Genomic DNA, 15,373 nt, shown 5'->3' on the forward strand with positions numbered 1-15,373 from the left:
AGGCAGACAACACAAAAGGGCCCTCGTCGTTCTTTCAAGTTCCTTCGGAGCTCGTTGGTTTGATGTTTTTTTTTTTTTTATCTCGGCTCCTCCACCTCTACCAGACACCAAAGCCTGGGGGGCCCGGGGGCACTTCGCTTTCATCCCGACTCTTGCGCTCTTCAGCCCCGGCTTCGAACCTATCGCGACGGTGACGGGCGCCTCTGCACCCTTTGCAGATGTTTCCACCGTCGACATGGGACCCCGTGCTACTTTGATTTTTATTTTATATACTTTTCCTTGTTATACCAGTAAAAAGTAACAAGCCTGGGGGAAGAGGGTGACATTTTTTGTTGTGTTTTTATACAAGTATGAATCACTGCTCAAAAGAATGCGGTTAAACTTTTATATGAGTCTGAGTAGATGTTTGATTGTTTACGCGCAGGGATCGAGACATTCTCTGTGTTTGCAGATTCATTTTTTTCAAAATAAAAGTCCCAGATGTGGCGTGACAAACTGATTTCAGATGACAAAGCTTCACCTCAAACGAACCCGAAAAAATACCGTGCATCCGCCGTGTGAAAAGGGGTCGACGGGTAAATCGGCCATGAACGTGACCCACAGATCCATCAGTCATCCAATTCTGTCAATTTGTATTTTCCTACTACGAACCGTTATGTGCTGATGTGCTCGGCGAATCAATGAACAGAGGGTTTGGTCTAATTTTCATTTTAGTTTCCAATAAATTCTGGACAGTTAGTGAGTTTTAAGCGGCGGCACAGTGGCGTGGTGGTTAGCACTGATGCCTCACAGCAAGAAGGTTCTGGGTTCTAATCCATGTGTGTGGAGTTTGCATGTTCTCCCTGTGTCTGCGTGGGTTCTCTCCAGGTTCTCCAGCTTCCTCCCACCGTCCAAAGACATGCTGGTTAGGTTCACTGGTGATTCTAAATTGGCCGTAGGTGTGTGTGAACGGTTGTCTGTCTCTCTGTGTCCAGGGTGTACCCCGCCTCTCGGGACAGGCATCAGGCTTTAATAATTATTTTTTCAAATAGAAAAATGGGAGTCAGTTCAAGGCAGAGCCACCAATAATGGCCTCTGTGGTTGATATGGTGGAAAAACAAGTGCAATACTTAAATATGTTCTGTAATCTATTGTGTTAATTGAGATAACTGGGCCCTGTGTGTTTTACAGAGTTCAAAGGTTTGATTTGTTCATTCTGATGCACTTTGCTTCGTCCTCCTCTTATCCCACCCGGCTGTTACTGCATGCAAAGGTTTCACGATAAAAGCCTGGCAGAGAAGGGCTTCGATCTGCTCGAACACTACGGCAAAGAAGAATGGATAAACTTGTACTAGAATACGACACTAAACGTAGGCAGTTAGACATCAAGGCCCGTCCCTAACACCAGTCTGCTTCAAATAAAGGCCTGCTATCTTCTGGAGCTGTGGTAAACAAAGGCCCCAGTCATTATCTGAGGAGAGACATCATACTACTTTTCCATTTAAGTCAGTTTTTCTTGGGAGAGTTGTCTTTTGAGGTTAAGGTTGAGTTAAGGTTTCTCAGGGAACTTTCTTTTCACTGTAATCATCAGGACAGAGGTCTGAGCGATTATGGTTAAATTTAAATAGTTATGACAGCGTTTTGCTTCCAGACAGTGTCCCTGAAATGGAAGCAGGTACAAAAGATCTGAGTAAAAACCTGCCACAGCGCGTCTGAGTAGTTAACGACGGTGTAACGGTGCAGCAACAACACAACGCTGCAAATGGATGACAGCAATCCGACACGATCCCCCTGCCCGCTGAAGACGCTGTCAACCAGCCGTGCCGGCACTCGGGCTGAATCATGCAGAAAGTGATAGGTCTGAATGCGTCATCGTGTCCCGAGGACGGTGTGAAGTGGGTCCTTCACCTAAATAAATCTCGGCCGGTGAAACGGAAATGATTTGGACGCCGGTTCTCACGTCAGGGCTCAGTATCGACGTTTACTTATCCAGCGACTGACGCTACGAGTGAATGTGCGGGACCTGAGAGATGCTAAAACTCTGAGACCGGTCAGGACTCCACGTTCAGCTCAGAGGATTATGAACAGATCTGATATGTGGAAGCTGCACCTGCTGCTAAAATATCAAATTAACCCATTTAATGTAATTCATGAATAGTTTTTGAAGTCCAGCCTGTCATCTTACATCTGCTTACAAAAAACAAAACAAAAAAAAAAACGTAGCATATATGTCTCACCTGTAGGAGATGTTGAAGCCTGTCAGGTTGTAGGCAGCATCACTGAAGAAGTGCAGCAGGGCGTAGCCGGACTGAGACACCACCTCAGGGACCGTCTCATTCCCGTACCGCTCAGGGACAATCAGACCGCTGCAAGGATGACACACAAAGTTTTGATTTTATATTTTATTCATACTGAAGTCTGAAACAGTTAATGGTTGTAATATAATACACCGATCAGCCACAACATTAAAACCACTGACAGGAGAAGTAAATAACATTTAAACCGTCTTGTGACGATTCAAAGTTCTGCTGGGAAACTTCTGGACCTGGCATTCATTGGTGTGGATGTTACTTAGACATGTAGCACCCACCTAGACCAGACTCCAAATTCACTAGATCCCAAACTGATCAAGTATCTGTGGGATGATCCACAGAGGCCCCTCCCCTCAAAGGTTCACCCACTAACAACATCCTGTGGCCTCAGAAGGCCTATGTCCATCGGGATACTCTCCAACTTTTACAGGTGCACCGGTATCCTGGCTGGGAACATCCCGACCTGGTACGGCAGCTGTACCGCCCTGCAGAGGGGTGGTAAAACCAGCCCGGTGCATCACTAAGGTCAGAGCTACCTGCCATCCACGACATGTACGGGCAGCGCTGCAGGAGGAAGGCACAGCAGATCCTCTCTGAGCCCAGCCACCCCAGCTACAGACTATTTTCACTCCTGCCGTCTGGCAGGCGGTTCCAGAACCGGTTACCCACAAGCCATCAGGCTAATGAACAGTTAAATTGCCACACACACACACACACACACACACACACACACACACAATTCCACTTTATTCTGCTTCTACATATTCCGTTTTTATCTTTTTATTCCATTTTATGTTATATGTTGCTTCTGTGAAGTCGAGTGGGCTCCTTGCACTGAGAATTTCATCACTGTTGCATTGTTACAGAGTATTTGACAACAAAGAATCTTGATGAGTCACATCTGTTTTGGAGGCACAAGGGAGACCTACACAATATGAGGAAGTTGGTCATAATGTTATGCCTGATCTGTGCAAGTCTTTGCTTGCTTGTGTAAAAAAAAACAACTTACAAACCATTGATGGTAGATTAGCCTGTTCCACATGAGCTACTAATCAGAATAAACATCTCGTGTAACAGCTTTAAATACTAAATACTCATTCATTCATCTTCTCTAATGACTTCTTCTATGAAGGTGTGCAGAGGGGCTTGAGCCTATCCCAGTCGTCACTGGGACAAGAGGCGGGGTCCACCCAGGACAGGTCTCCAGTCTATCACAGGGCTAACACAGAGAGACACTCACACCTACATATCAGTGCTAACCACCAACACCTCTGTGGATGGAAACATCTTGATCATCTTCCTCTACTGAATCAATTCAGTTCACTGCAGAAACCACACCATCCACACAGATGCTCCCTGTAGTCAAAACCTTCAGCAGACCACCCTCGAGTTAAATCCCCAGCAGACCCACCTGAAGGCAGCGAGAAGGGGGGCGTAGATGGAGTCGCCATCGTACACGTACAGGTGGTCCCAGCTGCACTCGGTGGCAAAGTGGTTGAACCTCAATCGTAGAATAGTGTTAGGCCTGAGAAAAGAAAAACACACACACACACACAATGACGCCCACTCATTATGCTTTAATATTTCTAAGAACTGTTTCACCGGCTGGAGGAGGAGGAACTCAAAGGTGGAGAATTAACTTGGTCATGCAGTAGAAACGTTCACCAGTTCCAGTGACGCTTGTGCGAGGGCAACATTTGCATCAAAGCACAAGGAAAAAACTCGTCCCTCTTTAGTTTTGAAACCTCCTAGGTCAAATGCAAACTCAAAGTAAATCTCAGCTGTTAACTCTGTCCATAAAACTGAATTACATCATAAACCTGATACAGCCGGTGAATTTGCTCCTGCGCTACGTCTCCAGTGAGTTTTACAGTTCCAGGCAGAAGAAGAAGAAGAAAAAAAACAAGCTTGTTTAATTAGTTTTTGACTAAAGACATTCAAGAGATTCTTAAAAATGTCTCGGCTCTAAATTTGATTGCAAAATGAAATCATTTAAAAACATGGGGGTGGTGGTTGGTGGGGAGGAGGAGGAGGAGGAGGAGGAGGAGGAAGGACAATGGGAGCACAGGATGTACAGGAAACGCTATGAATGGTCACATTTCTCTCCTCGCAGTTTTTATTTATTGGAGAGAGCGAGTGCAGCGGCGGCTCTACCGCTCTCCTTTCAAAGGATAAATAAATAAACCGAGGTATGGCAGCAGCCTCGAGGTTTGAAAGAAAGACCGGTGAATAATTGATCAAAAAGTGAGGAGTGACTGGGCCGATCGGACAAAGAGACGGCCTATTTTGCGTAAGTTAAGTCGCGCCGAACTGCAAACGTTCCTCCTGAAGGTTAAAAGTCAACGCATATCTTTTAAAGTATTCCTATCAGTTTGATGTGCACAGTACACGAGTCTCCGCCGTTAACCTCCTGCCACAAACGAGCCGAGGTCTTTACGGCGGCATGTAAATGTCCCATTAGTGCGTAATGAAAGCGCCGGACGACGAGGCGGCCCGGTGATTAGAGGGGCCGTGGAGGGACAGGAGGGGTCAGGAGTTCAAACGTACGTGCGATCCTCCTTGAGCGTCACATCTCACGGTTAATCCCTCCTGAATGACGCGCTGGCTAAAAGCCGAAAATGTAAATGTAATCAGACGGTTTATGGTTGGGACAAGCTCGCAGCCAAAACAGAATAAATAAAAAAAAAAAAAATTAAGAATCATGGCTCTGAATCGATGCAGCACACCGTGGATATGCTGACTACTAACAATAAAAAAAAGGAGGGGTATTGGATTTCTCGCCGTTACTTTTGCCATTAATTTTCACCCATCAACTTCTGGATCCCATAAAAGTCCAAATGTGGGATGGATCACAGCGGATGGAGGGCTGGAGTGCAAACTATTGACAAAACATTAGATGCTCCCTTCACGTGCCGAGCTGCAGCCTCAGTTTACGTCTTTAAAAACGTCTCAAGGTTTAAGATTTTATGTCCGAATGGCAAGTGGCCAAATGGCGCTAGTTAGACGTCCCATGCGTTTTGGTACTTACTGTCCTTCAATGAGCCAGGTGCACTTGGTCTTGTACTTGTAGTTCCCGGGACCATCAGTCAGATAACCAGAGGGTCCCGTCAGCCTGAAAGGAAAGAAGAGAGAAGCTCAAGGTTACAAATGAAGATGAGACTTTCCTTTTTGTTTTTTTGTCGACCGTTTGTCCTTTACTGTGAATCTGAGCGTGACGGTGACACAGCAGGTGTGAGATGAAACAAAAGTACAATTGATGGCACCGTTGACTCTCTGCGCCCACTCTACGACGGCAGCAACAGCCACAGAGACACTCAGACAATAACAAGAGTGGGACGAGCTCTCTGTCCACTCTGGTCAGTCCAACACTTTAGTCCAGACTGAAACGTCTTATCTAAATAACAGAACATAAACATACACCGATCAGGCACAACATTATGACCACCTTCCTAATATTGTGTAGGTCTCTAAACCAGTTGTGACTCATCAGAGAATGGACATGGGCTTTCTGAGAGACAACTGATCACAAATGTGCAGCTATCATTAAAGCTGCTGCTCAGTATGTTAACATTGTTAGCATGCTAATTAGCGTTTAGCTGCGAGCCCTGCTGTGTCCAAGTACTGTGTGCTTGTAATTAAATTACTGAAAAATCTGTTTAGTGCCGAAATAGTTTGTGGACAGGAAACATGCAAGTCAGCCACAACATTACGACCACTGACAGGAGAAGTAAATAACATTTAAACCATCTTGTGACGATTCAAAGTTCTGCTGGGAAACTTCTGGACCTGGCATTCATTGGTGTGGATGTTACTTAGACATGTAGCACCCACCTAGACCAGACCAGGCACCCCCACCCCCCTCAACCCACAGCAATGACACAGCCAATGATGCAGCCTGACGCAGGCACAAAAACACTTTAGGAACATCAGAAAAAAACATGAAGAACAGGACAAGGTGTTGACCTGGCCTCCAAATTCACTAGATCCCAAACTGATCAAGTATCTGTGGGATGATCCACAGAGGCCCCTCCCCTCAAAGACCCCCCCACTAACAACATTGTGCTGCCAGACCCACAGGACACCCTCAGAAGGCCCATGTCCATTCTCTGATGAGTCACAACTGGTTTTGGAGCTACACAATATTAGGAAGGTGGTCATAATGTTATGCCTGACTGTTTTAAAATAGTATCACATCATCACAGAAGTTAAGCAGTATTTTCATTTAAAGCACTAGAGCATAGGGCTGCTCAGTAATCTATATAATCAGCTTTAATGCCGTTAAGGAAGACGTGATTATACTTGTTACACAAGACCCAGACAGCACGCACGCACGCACACACACACACACACACACACACACACACACACACACACACACACACACACACACACACACACACACACACACACACACACACACACACACACACACACACACACACACACACACACACACACACACACACACACACACACACACACACACACACACACACACAGAGAGAGAGAGAGAGAGAGAGAGAGAGAGCAGGTAAACACTAACTTCTGCTTCAGTTTTTTCTTTTTCTTTTCTTTTTTTTGAGTTCCCGCAGCCGAGAGATTGAGAAAGCAACAAACAGGACAGTAAACGGGCAGAGAATGATTACGCCTCACAGCAAATTATTATCCGAGGCCGAGCACCGTGACGGGCAGCTGCACGCGCTCTAATAGCACTGTACGCCGCCCGGGCCTGTTATTGCCCCGATCAATTCCAGCTTGATGACACGGCAAGCAAGCAGCGGGGAGCTGAGTTACACAGGGGACACTTAGATGCAGTCAGAGATTGTATCATTACTGATGAAGGTCTCAGGGTGCAGCCGCTCCGCTAACACGCCCAAAACAGTCTCTCAGCACCGCGTCAGTCTGCAGAGGAGTCGCTCCGACACTCGGCCGACTCTGTGCCGAGAACTCGCGGCGGGGACATCCCTCCGGTGTATTGCACAATTAAGTTTTACTCGTATCCAGGCAACAAGTGTGCAGCAACTTCTCGTTATTGAAAACTTAAGTGTGACTCCCGTTGTTGCCGAGGCCAACGGCCTCAGCTGTGTGGGCCGGGGAGGCTCAGAGTCCAAGGCCGAGGGTGTTGTTAAGTTCACGGCCAAACTCATGACGATGCAAAGCAGAAATGCTCCTGTGACATGTTCAGCAGCTCGGAAAACTTAAGGTCAATATATCTGTAAAGTCCAACCAAGTGTTTGCTGAATTCTACTGGTGCATTACAAGCGTCATTTCTTTTTTAACAAGCTAACAAGTACACTATCTGTGTAGCTAAAGATCTCGTAGTGCTAATATGGCCAGAGCCTGCAGGGACCGCCGGCCCTCCAAGCTAGCAGACAAACAAGCTCTCTCAGAGGGCCAAATGTTCTGGATGCTCCTGAACCCGATGCACCACCACAAGCCTCTACATCCTGTACTGCCTAAAACATCCAGTCGGAAGACCCCCAAGGCACATGATCCCAATTTATGACATATTATTAGCAGTGACGACCAAAACTAAAAAGGCGCATACCAAGGTTTCGCCGAGAATTTCCCGGCTACTGGATCATTTCCAGACCTCGTGTGCTCCACTGAAAACCGTTGACAACGTGGTCTGTGTTTTATCCCGAGTGCCGTGCACACACACACACACACACACACATATATATATATATATATATATATATATGTACACACACATTCCCTAGAAAGAAACGATTCTGTGCAGCTTCACACACGCCATTCAATAAAATTTCATTCCCTTCCACTTAAGAGGGTTGGCAGCACAGATCTCTGAGTCGGATAATGAAACCATCCAGCTTTTGCAATTTGATCAAACAGACGCAAAAGCAAAAACAGGAACGGAGCTGCAACCGAAAGCAAAACTGCAGCTGTATAAACTTAAGAAGAGGGAAACTATTTGGGCGATTAAACGCCATCCCGTTTCAGTACACACTGTGAAGGTCTGGATGCATTTAAGATGCATTCAGAAAATGTGGTAAGTGTGGTAAATGCTCGTCTCTGAGAGGTACTGAGGACAGAGACAGACACAAGATCCTAAATATTTTCCCTGTGATGCAGCTGGACTGTAGCGTGATGCAGGAGATGAGGTATCAGCATGTGGCTGATGCACAACGACGCAGGTCAACCAGGCTCCTGTGAGGAGCCACAGGTGTGTTTTAGGTGTGAACATTAACTTTAGGATTGCTGTGTTTTCCTCTTCTGCACGGTCTGATCTGATCAGATGAACATAACCTGTGGTGCAGTGATCGAAGGTTTGTGCAATCACCTGGGAGTTGTTTTTTGGACACGTCTAACAACTAGTTTATAAAAACCACCTCACCCTGACCGACCGTCGGGTTGGTTGAATTTTCCTGCTCAGAAACATTTGGACCATGGTTTTATAGTTTTTTTGTTGCCTCGTTTACAACCACGAGGAAATAAAAATCAGAGCCCTTCTTGTTCTGTGCTGGCGACACACCCAAAGGAAACTACAGGGGCAGATGTCTGCACCTGAAACAGACACGGGGGCGGGGGGTATCTCCAGCGATATTCCAAAGCCTTATGTCAGTAATTGCTAGTTAACAGTCCGTTTAACTTTGCAGAGAAATTTGTCACGTTTAGAGATCCTCATTTTCCTGACAGACTTGACCAGTGGTACAACGGAACAATTAGTCCAGCTGGACAACAACTCACCTTACTGTAATAGATAACACCATGTTATTAATGTTAATGCACATTATTGAACATTATCGATCATTCCTATGTATATAATAAATCCACATGTGGTGACTTGAACTGCCATCCACTGTCTTACTGTATATATTATTATGTCAATGTAATGCTGTGTGTCTGTATTTTAGTACTGTATGTCTTCTGTGTTGGTGAGCCGAAGCCAGATTTCCACCACGGTGGACAATAAAGTTTTATTCTATTCTATTCTATATATTTACTTCTGTCTCTATTTCTTGTACATTTGTTCACATGCAGATTTTGTAAGTTTTTTGCTTATTTAATTTTTATTGTACTACATTTCTACTTATTCTTTTATTTTCTATTTATTTTATTTTTATAATACTTATATTTTAAATTATATATAGTTCTAGTTTATTATTTTATATTTTTAAACCATTTTATTATTTTATATTTTAAATTATTTTATATTTTTAAGCCATTATTATTTCATCTTATTTACCATTTTATTACTTTATCTAATTTTACCATTTTATCTTATTTCTACCATTTTATTATTTTATCTTATTTTTACTTATTTATTATTTTATTTCATTTTACCATTTTATTATTTTATTTTATCTTACCATTTTATTATTTTATTTTATCTTACCATTTTATTATTTTATCTTATTTTTACTAATTTATTATTTTATTTTACCATTTCATTATTTTATCTTATTTTTACCAATTTATTATTTTATCAATTTATTATTTTATCTTATTTTTACCAATTTATTATTTTATTTTATTTTATCATTTTATTATGTTATCTTATTTTTACTAATTTATTATTTTATTTTATTTTACCATTTTATTATTTTATCTTATTTTATCTTATTTTATTTTTTAAACTATTGTACTTTTTTAACCAATTAATTATTTTAACTATCTATTAACTATTTCCACACCTATTTTTATTTTTACTACTGGTTCTCAAGTAGTTTTAGTTTGTTTACATGTGCCACTGAGCTACTGAGCATTTCCCTTGTGGATGAATAAAGTCTGTCTGAGTCTAAATGTTGTTTTACTTTTTATCCATGAGCTTCTTAATCAGTCAAGCTAGTAAAATGCAAAGCTGTCATCTTAAACAGACGATGTCTAACATGTCACGAGTTAAAGCAAAACAAACAAGAAGGTGCCTGCACTTCTAGCTAGCTGTGCAAATCAATAAAAGCAAAGCCTCGCACCGGAGAGTGACGTCCCAACAGCGGCCTGTTCTGATGCACACAGTAACCCTGCAGCAGAGCCAAGTGGTCTGCAAATGGCAAAGTGGTGCAGCGTGAGAGCAGAGCAAACATGAGTCCTCATTCAGAGGCGACAACAATCCTGTTCAGAGCATGCTCAGACAGAGAGCAGACGCTACACTGGCAAAACGTTTCTATCCCGCCCCGTACACTGTCTGGGCAGACGTATGAAAAAAGCCGATATGAGATTTTAAATCAATTACCGGATATCTGAGCGGAGGAGTTTCGCTTTTATTGCGTTATATCTTAATACCGTGGAGGCCGTGATTTGATGATTTCATACGGTTTTTGCACATGTTAGCAGAAAGACGTTCACCCTGGCAACAAAATAATTTCCTCCAGGTGCTGAGGTTTTTGTAGCGTGCTGCTGGAGTTCCTTAGAAATTCAGGCTGAGATTGACTCACAGGATTCGGCGATACTAAAATGTCCTGAGCGATGACCCGCGAGGAGCTGGAGCAGAATCCATCAGGACATTTTAGAAGCTGCCATCTTCCCTTATTGATGCTGCTGTGCCAAAATGTTGCCGGTAACAAATCTTGCTGGCGAGGCTACGTGCCCAGAAGGTAAAGCTCACAAAGTTGTAAGTCAGTTATATTGTGTGGTAAATATTTCATGGGTTATTAAGAGAGGCTGTTTTGCACCTCATGCATCACATATCTGCCCCGTCACATCCTCTGACAACCTGATTTCTGTGTTCATATATTTTTTGAACTGCCTTCCCTTCCTGGCTGCTGCAGGTTTTCTGCAACCGAATCCATCGAGCGTTTACCTGTGACACTTCCTCAACTCTGACTGTGAGGGTGAAAAAGTGGACGGGACCGATGTCTGTACTTGTGCCTCAGTGGGCTGAGGAAAGAATACATCAGTGGTACGGCAGTGGGGACCATTAGTGTCTGCAGATGGCTGGCTGCTCAGTGGGGCCTTTTGTGAAGTAAGGTCAGCCTTCAAACAAGTCCTAGAGAGGGCCTAATGGACCAGTATTCAGGCTACACAAGACAGGACAGGACAGGACACGAGAGGAGAGGACGACCAAATTGCTAAAAAGCAGTGAGTGGTCTAATAGCGAAACTAAAATTAGCAGAACTACAGATTAACCAGAGTTAACCTCTGACCTGAAGTACGGTACAGTATCGGGAGTGGAATAACTGTAGTTTCTGCTCAGATTAGTTCTAAGATAAAAGGAGAATTAGTCGCCAATAAATAAATGATTGACTACCAACCACACACAGGAAGAGGCTGAAAACCAAAGTACCAAGATGAACTTATCTCAACGACCAATGGGAGCATCCGGCAAAGTTGATCGATATGCGACGCAAAAAACACTAGGTGTGTCCTGTGGTGTCTGGCAACACAATGTTGTTAGTGGGGGGGGGGGGGGCTTTGAGGGGAGGGGCCTCTGTGGATCATCCCACAGATACTTGATCAGTTTGGGATCTAGTGAATTTGGAGGCCAGGTCAACACCTTGTGCTGTTCTTCAGGTTTTTTTTTTTTTAGTTGTTCCTAAAGTGTTTTTGGTTTTTGGACACTCTTTGATGGCAGCAGGCATTGCTATGGGGTGGAGGGGGGTGCCTGGTCTGGTCTGGTCTGGTCTAGGCGGGTGCTACATGTCTAAGTAACATCCACACCAATGAATGCCAGGTCCAAACGTTTCTGAATTGTCACAAGATGGTCAATGTTATTCACTTCTCCCGTCGGTGGTCGTAATGTTGTGGCTGATCGGTGCATACAAGAGGGTTACCAAGGCAACCGGAGCCTGGAACATCCACTAGAAACCAACTATCGGCTACAAGGAGATGGACAACAACCTAACTGTTTTACACGGCTTTATTAGATATCTACTCAGTATCAACAGAATTATTGTTATTATTATCTGCTCATAGTTCTTCACAAGCAACAGCTTAAGTTGCCAATAGCTTAAGGAGAGTTTCTTGAAGACGTTTTGTCACTCATCCAATACTGAACAGAGGAAGTCCGGTTGCCTTTAGCTGGATGAACCTTCACAGACAACAGCCTGAGTTACAACCGGCCGTGGCCTTGTGACCATTGTGTTTACAGTGGACTGCAGCCTATGGAGGTCTCTTCTTAATTAAACACAATAAATCACGATGAGATCTTTGATAAGCGCCAACACTGAAGAGCTGGATGGCATAATGTGGGGTTGCAGCAGCCTCTACGTGAACAAACAGGAGATAACACAAGCTGTTAAACGATCTGGGTTCTTTGTAGAGTTCTCAAATGCGGCTGGTGAATTGCTGACGCTTCCTCAAAACCAATTGACCGAACGACAACCGCTGTCTGTCTTGAAAAGTGAAAGAAAGTTGCGAAAGACAGAAACCATTGCATAATACGGCCTAACCCAACTGTCAGATCCCATCAGTACCCGTTCTTAACTGCACTTAATAGGTTAATTATTCACAAAGTTGAATTCTCAATAAGGCGACCATCAAATTATGATAAACGTCCACAAAAACTACAACCGGCGATGGACGCTCCTCCAATTTCCCAAAGTTGAGAAATGAAATCGACAGAGGATGTGTTCACAACGCCTCAGTGTTTGTTCACCCAGTCTGATCCAGAAAGCCGGGGTTAGATCCACCGCATTCATGAATAAAGTCAAAGACGAGCAGGAAATTCGGTCATCAGTTGGTACGAGTTCCACATTAGTTGCAGTGGAAACATTCGGGGGGTTCAGAGTTGAAGCCGGGACATGGACCTACGTCAGAGGCTTACACTGGCTCTATGTGGCGTGGACAAGGCATTTATTCAGCACAGAAACAAACAACTGTCTCAGGACCTAAAAACAGATTGATCTCAGTTAACGCTTCATCTCATACTGGTCGTGTGTCTCTGGGAAGCTCTCTTCATGTCAAGGAAGCATAAAGATGGCTTTTGTTGCCAGACTTTTTGGAGTTAGAGAAGCAACCGACCCATTAAACAAAGTAAGGTCACTAGAAAGATCGAGGGCTGGATTGCTGCTGCCTAAAACGAACGGAGACACCCGGTACACCTTTGCATTGACCTATAACCAAACCTGTCTAAGAGGATAATTTTTTAATAATGGCGAGCAAAGATCTCATTTAAGATTTGGCAGGTCATTCTCCATCTCTCACTCCACTCAATTACTGTTACCGAGCAACTGTTTGCATGGAAGCAAAATGAAATTATACGATATTCGGAATGATCTGTGCAAAGTCGTTTCCAATGCCGGAGCACAAATCCAAAACAAGCCGAAACAAGCTCAACTGGAATTTTAACGTCTCTTGAAGACGTCTTGCCACACATTCCAAAAGACTGGTGGGTTAAAGTTAGGTTTGTAAGGTTTGTGGTGGGCAGTGCCTACTTGAAACTTGCATGACAAAGGTCCGTTATCGACCGGATACCTACTTGTAATTGGAGGAATTCAGGAAGACGGATGAACGGATGGTGAAACCTTTAAATTAGGGATGCACCGGAAATTTTCAGCCGAAAACCGGGAATGCACTTTTGGGCCATTTTCGGCCGAAAATTGCTGTGGTTGTCGCTTGCACGAGTTGTTTCGGTGATAAAAGTCCGAAAATTTTTCGGCCGAAAACCGGAAATGCACTTTTGGGCCATTTTCGGCCAAAGATTTATCGCCGAACCAACACGGCCGAAACAGGATGTTGTGATGATGCAAGCAACAACCACAGCAATTTTCGGCCGAAAATGGCCCAAAAGTGTATTTTCGGTTTTCGGACGAAATTTGTCGGAGCATCCCTAATGCATCTGTCTTCCTGAATTTCTCCAATTACAAGCAGGTATCCGGTCGATGAAGGACCTTTGTCATGCAAGTTTCAAGTGGGCACTACCTGCCACAAACTTAACTTTAACCCACCAGTCTTTTGGAATGAGTGGCAAGACGTCTTCAAGAGACGCTAAAAGTCCAGCTGACCTTGTTTCGGCTTGTTTTGGATTGGGACTAGTGCATTTTCGGTTTTCGTCTGAAAATTTTCAGTGCATCCCTAAGATGAACGGATGACGAAACGTCTTCAAGAAACCTTTAAACATCCGGATGGCTTTTGTTTCAGCTTGTTTTTTTGGATATACCATGACCTGGATGGCTGAGAACCTTCACAGACATGTTGCTGCCCACACTGAACTTGACGTTTACCCCACATGGGCACAGAAAGGACGGATATATCCCAACCAGAGAGACACAATCAAATGTTTACATGGAACATTTGGAGCTAACATTTCCCTACTGAACACATCATCAAAGGTTTACGCCACCTCTGTCAATAAAAAAAAAGTTCCTTCTGATTGGGTCGGTCTGCTCTGATTGAGGTGGTGACACGGGGCGTTTTTATTCTGATTGGATTATTATCGGGACTGAACAGCACACCTGGGCCCCTTAGAAACTAGTCCCACATGACCTAGAAAAGAAATGCTCATGAAAGTGGGTAGAGACTGGCACGAACATCCGCAGAAACCTGGCAAATAAAACCAAAAACTGAAGTTTGTTTTTTGAGTTAATGCAGTAGGTTTTGCACAAATTAATTGATGTACAGTCAAACGCTGTATTTGTTCTACCAGACATTGCTTCAATCGGGATTTTGCAAACATTTGTGATCATTTAAACTGGACAAATATCAGGTAAAATCAAGGATCATCGTCAAAAATATTCTCAGCAACAATAGAGCGCCACGGTCTGGTTCTGCCCCCCCTCTCCCGTGTTGGTTTTGGCTAGCCGGGACTCCATTTTGGCACGACCCCGCCACAGAAAGCTGCTTTTTAACCGGCATTCATGGAGCCTTGTATGGCAGCATTGTCTGTATGCTAAACACGGCCTCAGACCACAGGCTCTCCCCGAAAAAAAAAAAATAAAAAATCAGCCCTTTGACCGCCTGAGCAACATCACGCTGCCCTGATTCCAGGAGAAGTGGATTCACAGAAAAGAAAGTTTACCTTTCCACTTAAAGATAATTAGCCCGACGGGGCAAGGTGGCGGCGGCAGCGGCTCCAGTATCGCTGATAATGATGTACGGGTACTGACGGCCGGGCCGATAAGCGGCATACTGTAAGACAGAGCCGTGGTTGTGTTTATTAGTGAGATTCAGGGTCAGACTAT

At 44.0% G+C, this 15,373-nt stretch overlaps 1 protein-coding gene across 4 annotated transcripts in view; it reads right to left on the bottom strand.

Annotated features, from left to right (window-relative positions):
• Nucleotides 1-15,373, bottom strand: part of atrn (attractin) — a 138,183-nt gene that overhangs the window by 118,816 nt on the left and 3,994 nt on the right. For all 4 annotated transcript variants that reach the window (XM_084568796.1, XM_084568795.1, XM_084568797.1 and 1 more), the window contains exons 2-4: nucleotides 5,320-5,403; nucleotides 3,703-3,816; nucleotides 2,217-2,345 (exon numbers count right to left, since the gene is read on the bottom strand). In XM_084568796.1, coding sequence (XP_084424922.1) covers nucleotides 2,217-2,345; nucleotides 3,703-3,816; nucleotides 5,320-5,403 — 327 coding nt within the window. The remainder of the gene's footprint in view (nucleotides 1-2,216; nucleotides 2,346-3,702; nucleotides 3,817-5,319; nucleotides 5,404-15,373) is intronic.

The sequence above is a fragment of the Chelon labrosus genome, assembly GCF_963514085.1.
Source record: "Chelon labrosus genome assembly, chromosome: 20".
Taxonomy (NCBI): domain Eukaryota; kingdom Metazoa; phylum Chordata; class Actinopteri; order Mugiliformes; family Mugilidae; genus Chelon; species Chelon labrosus.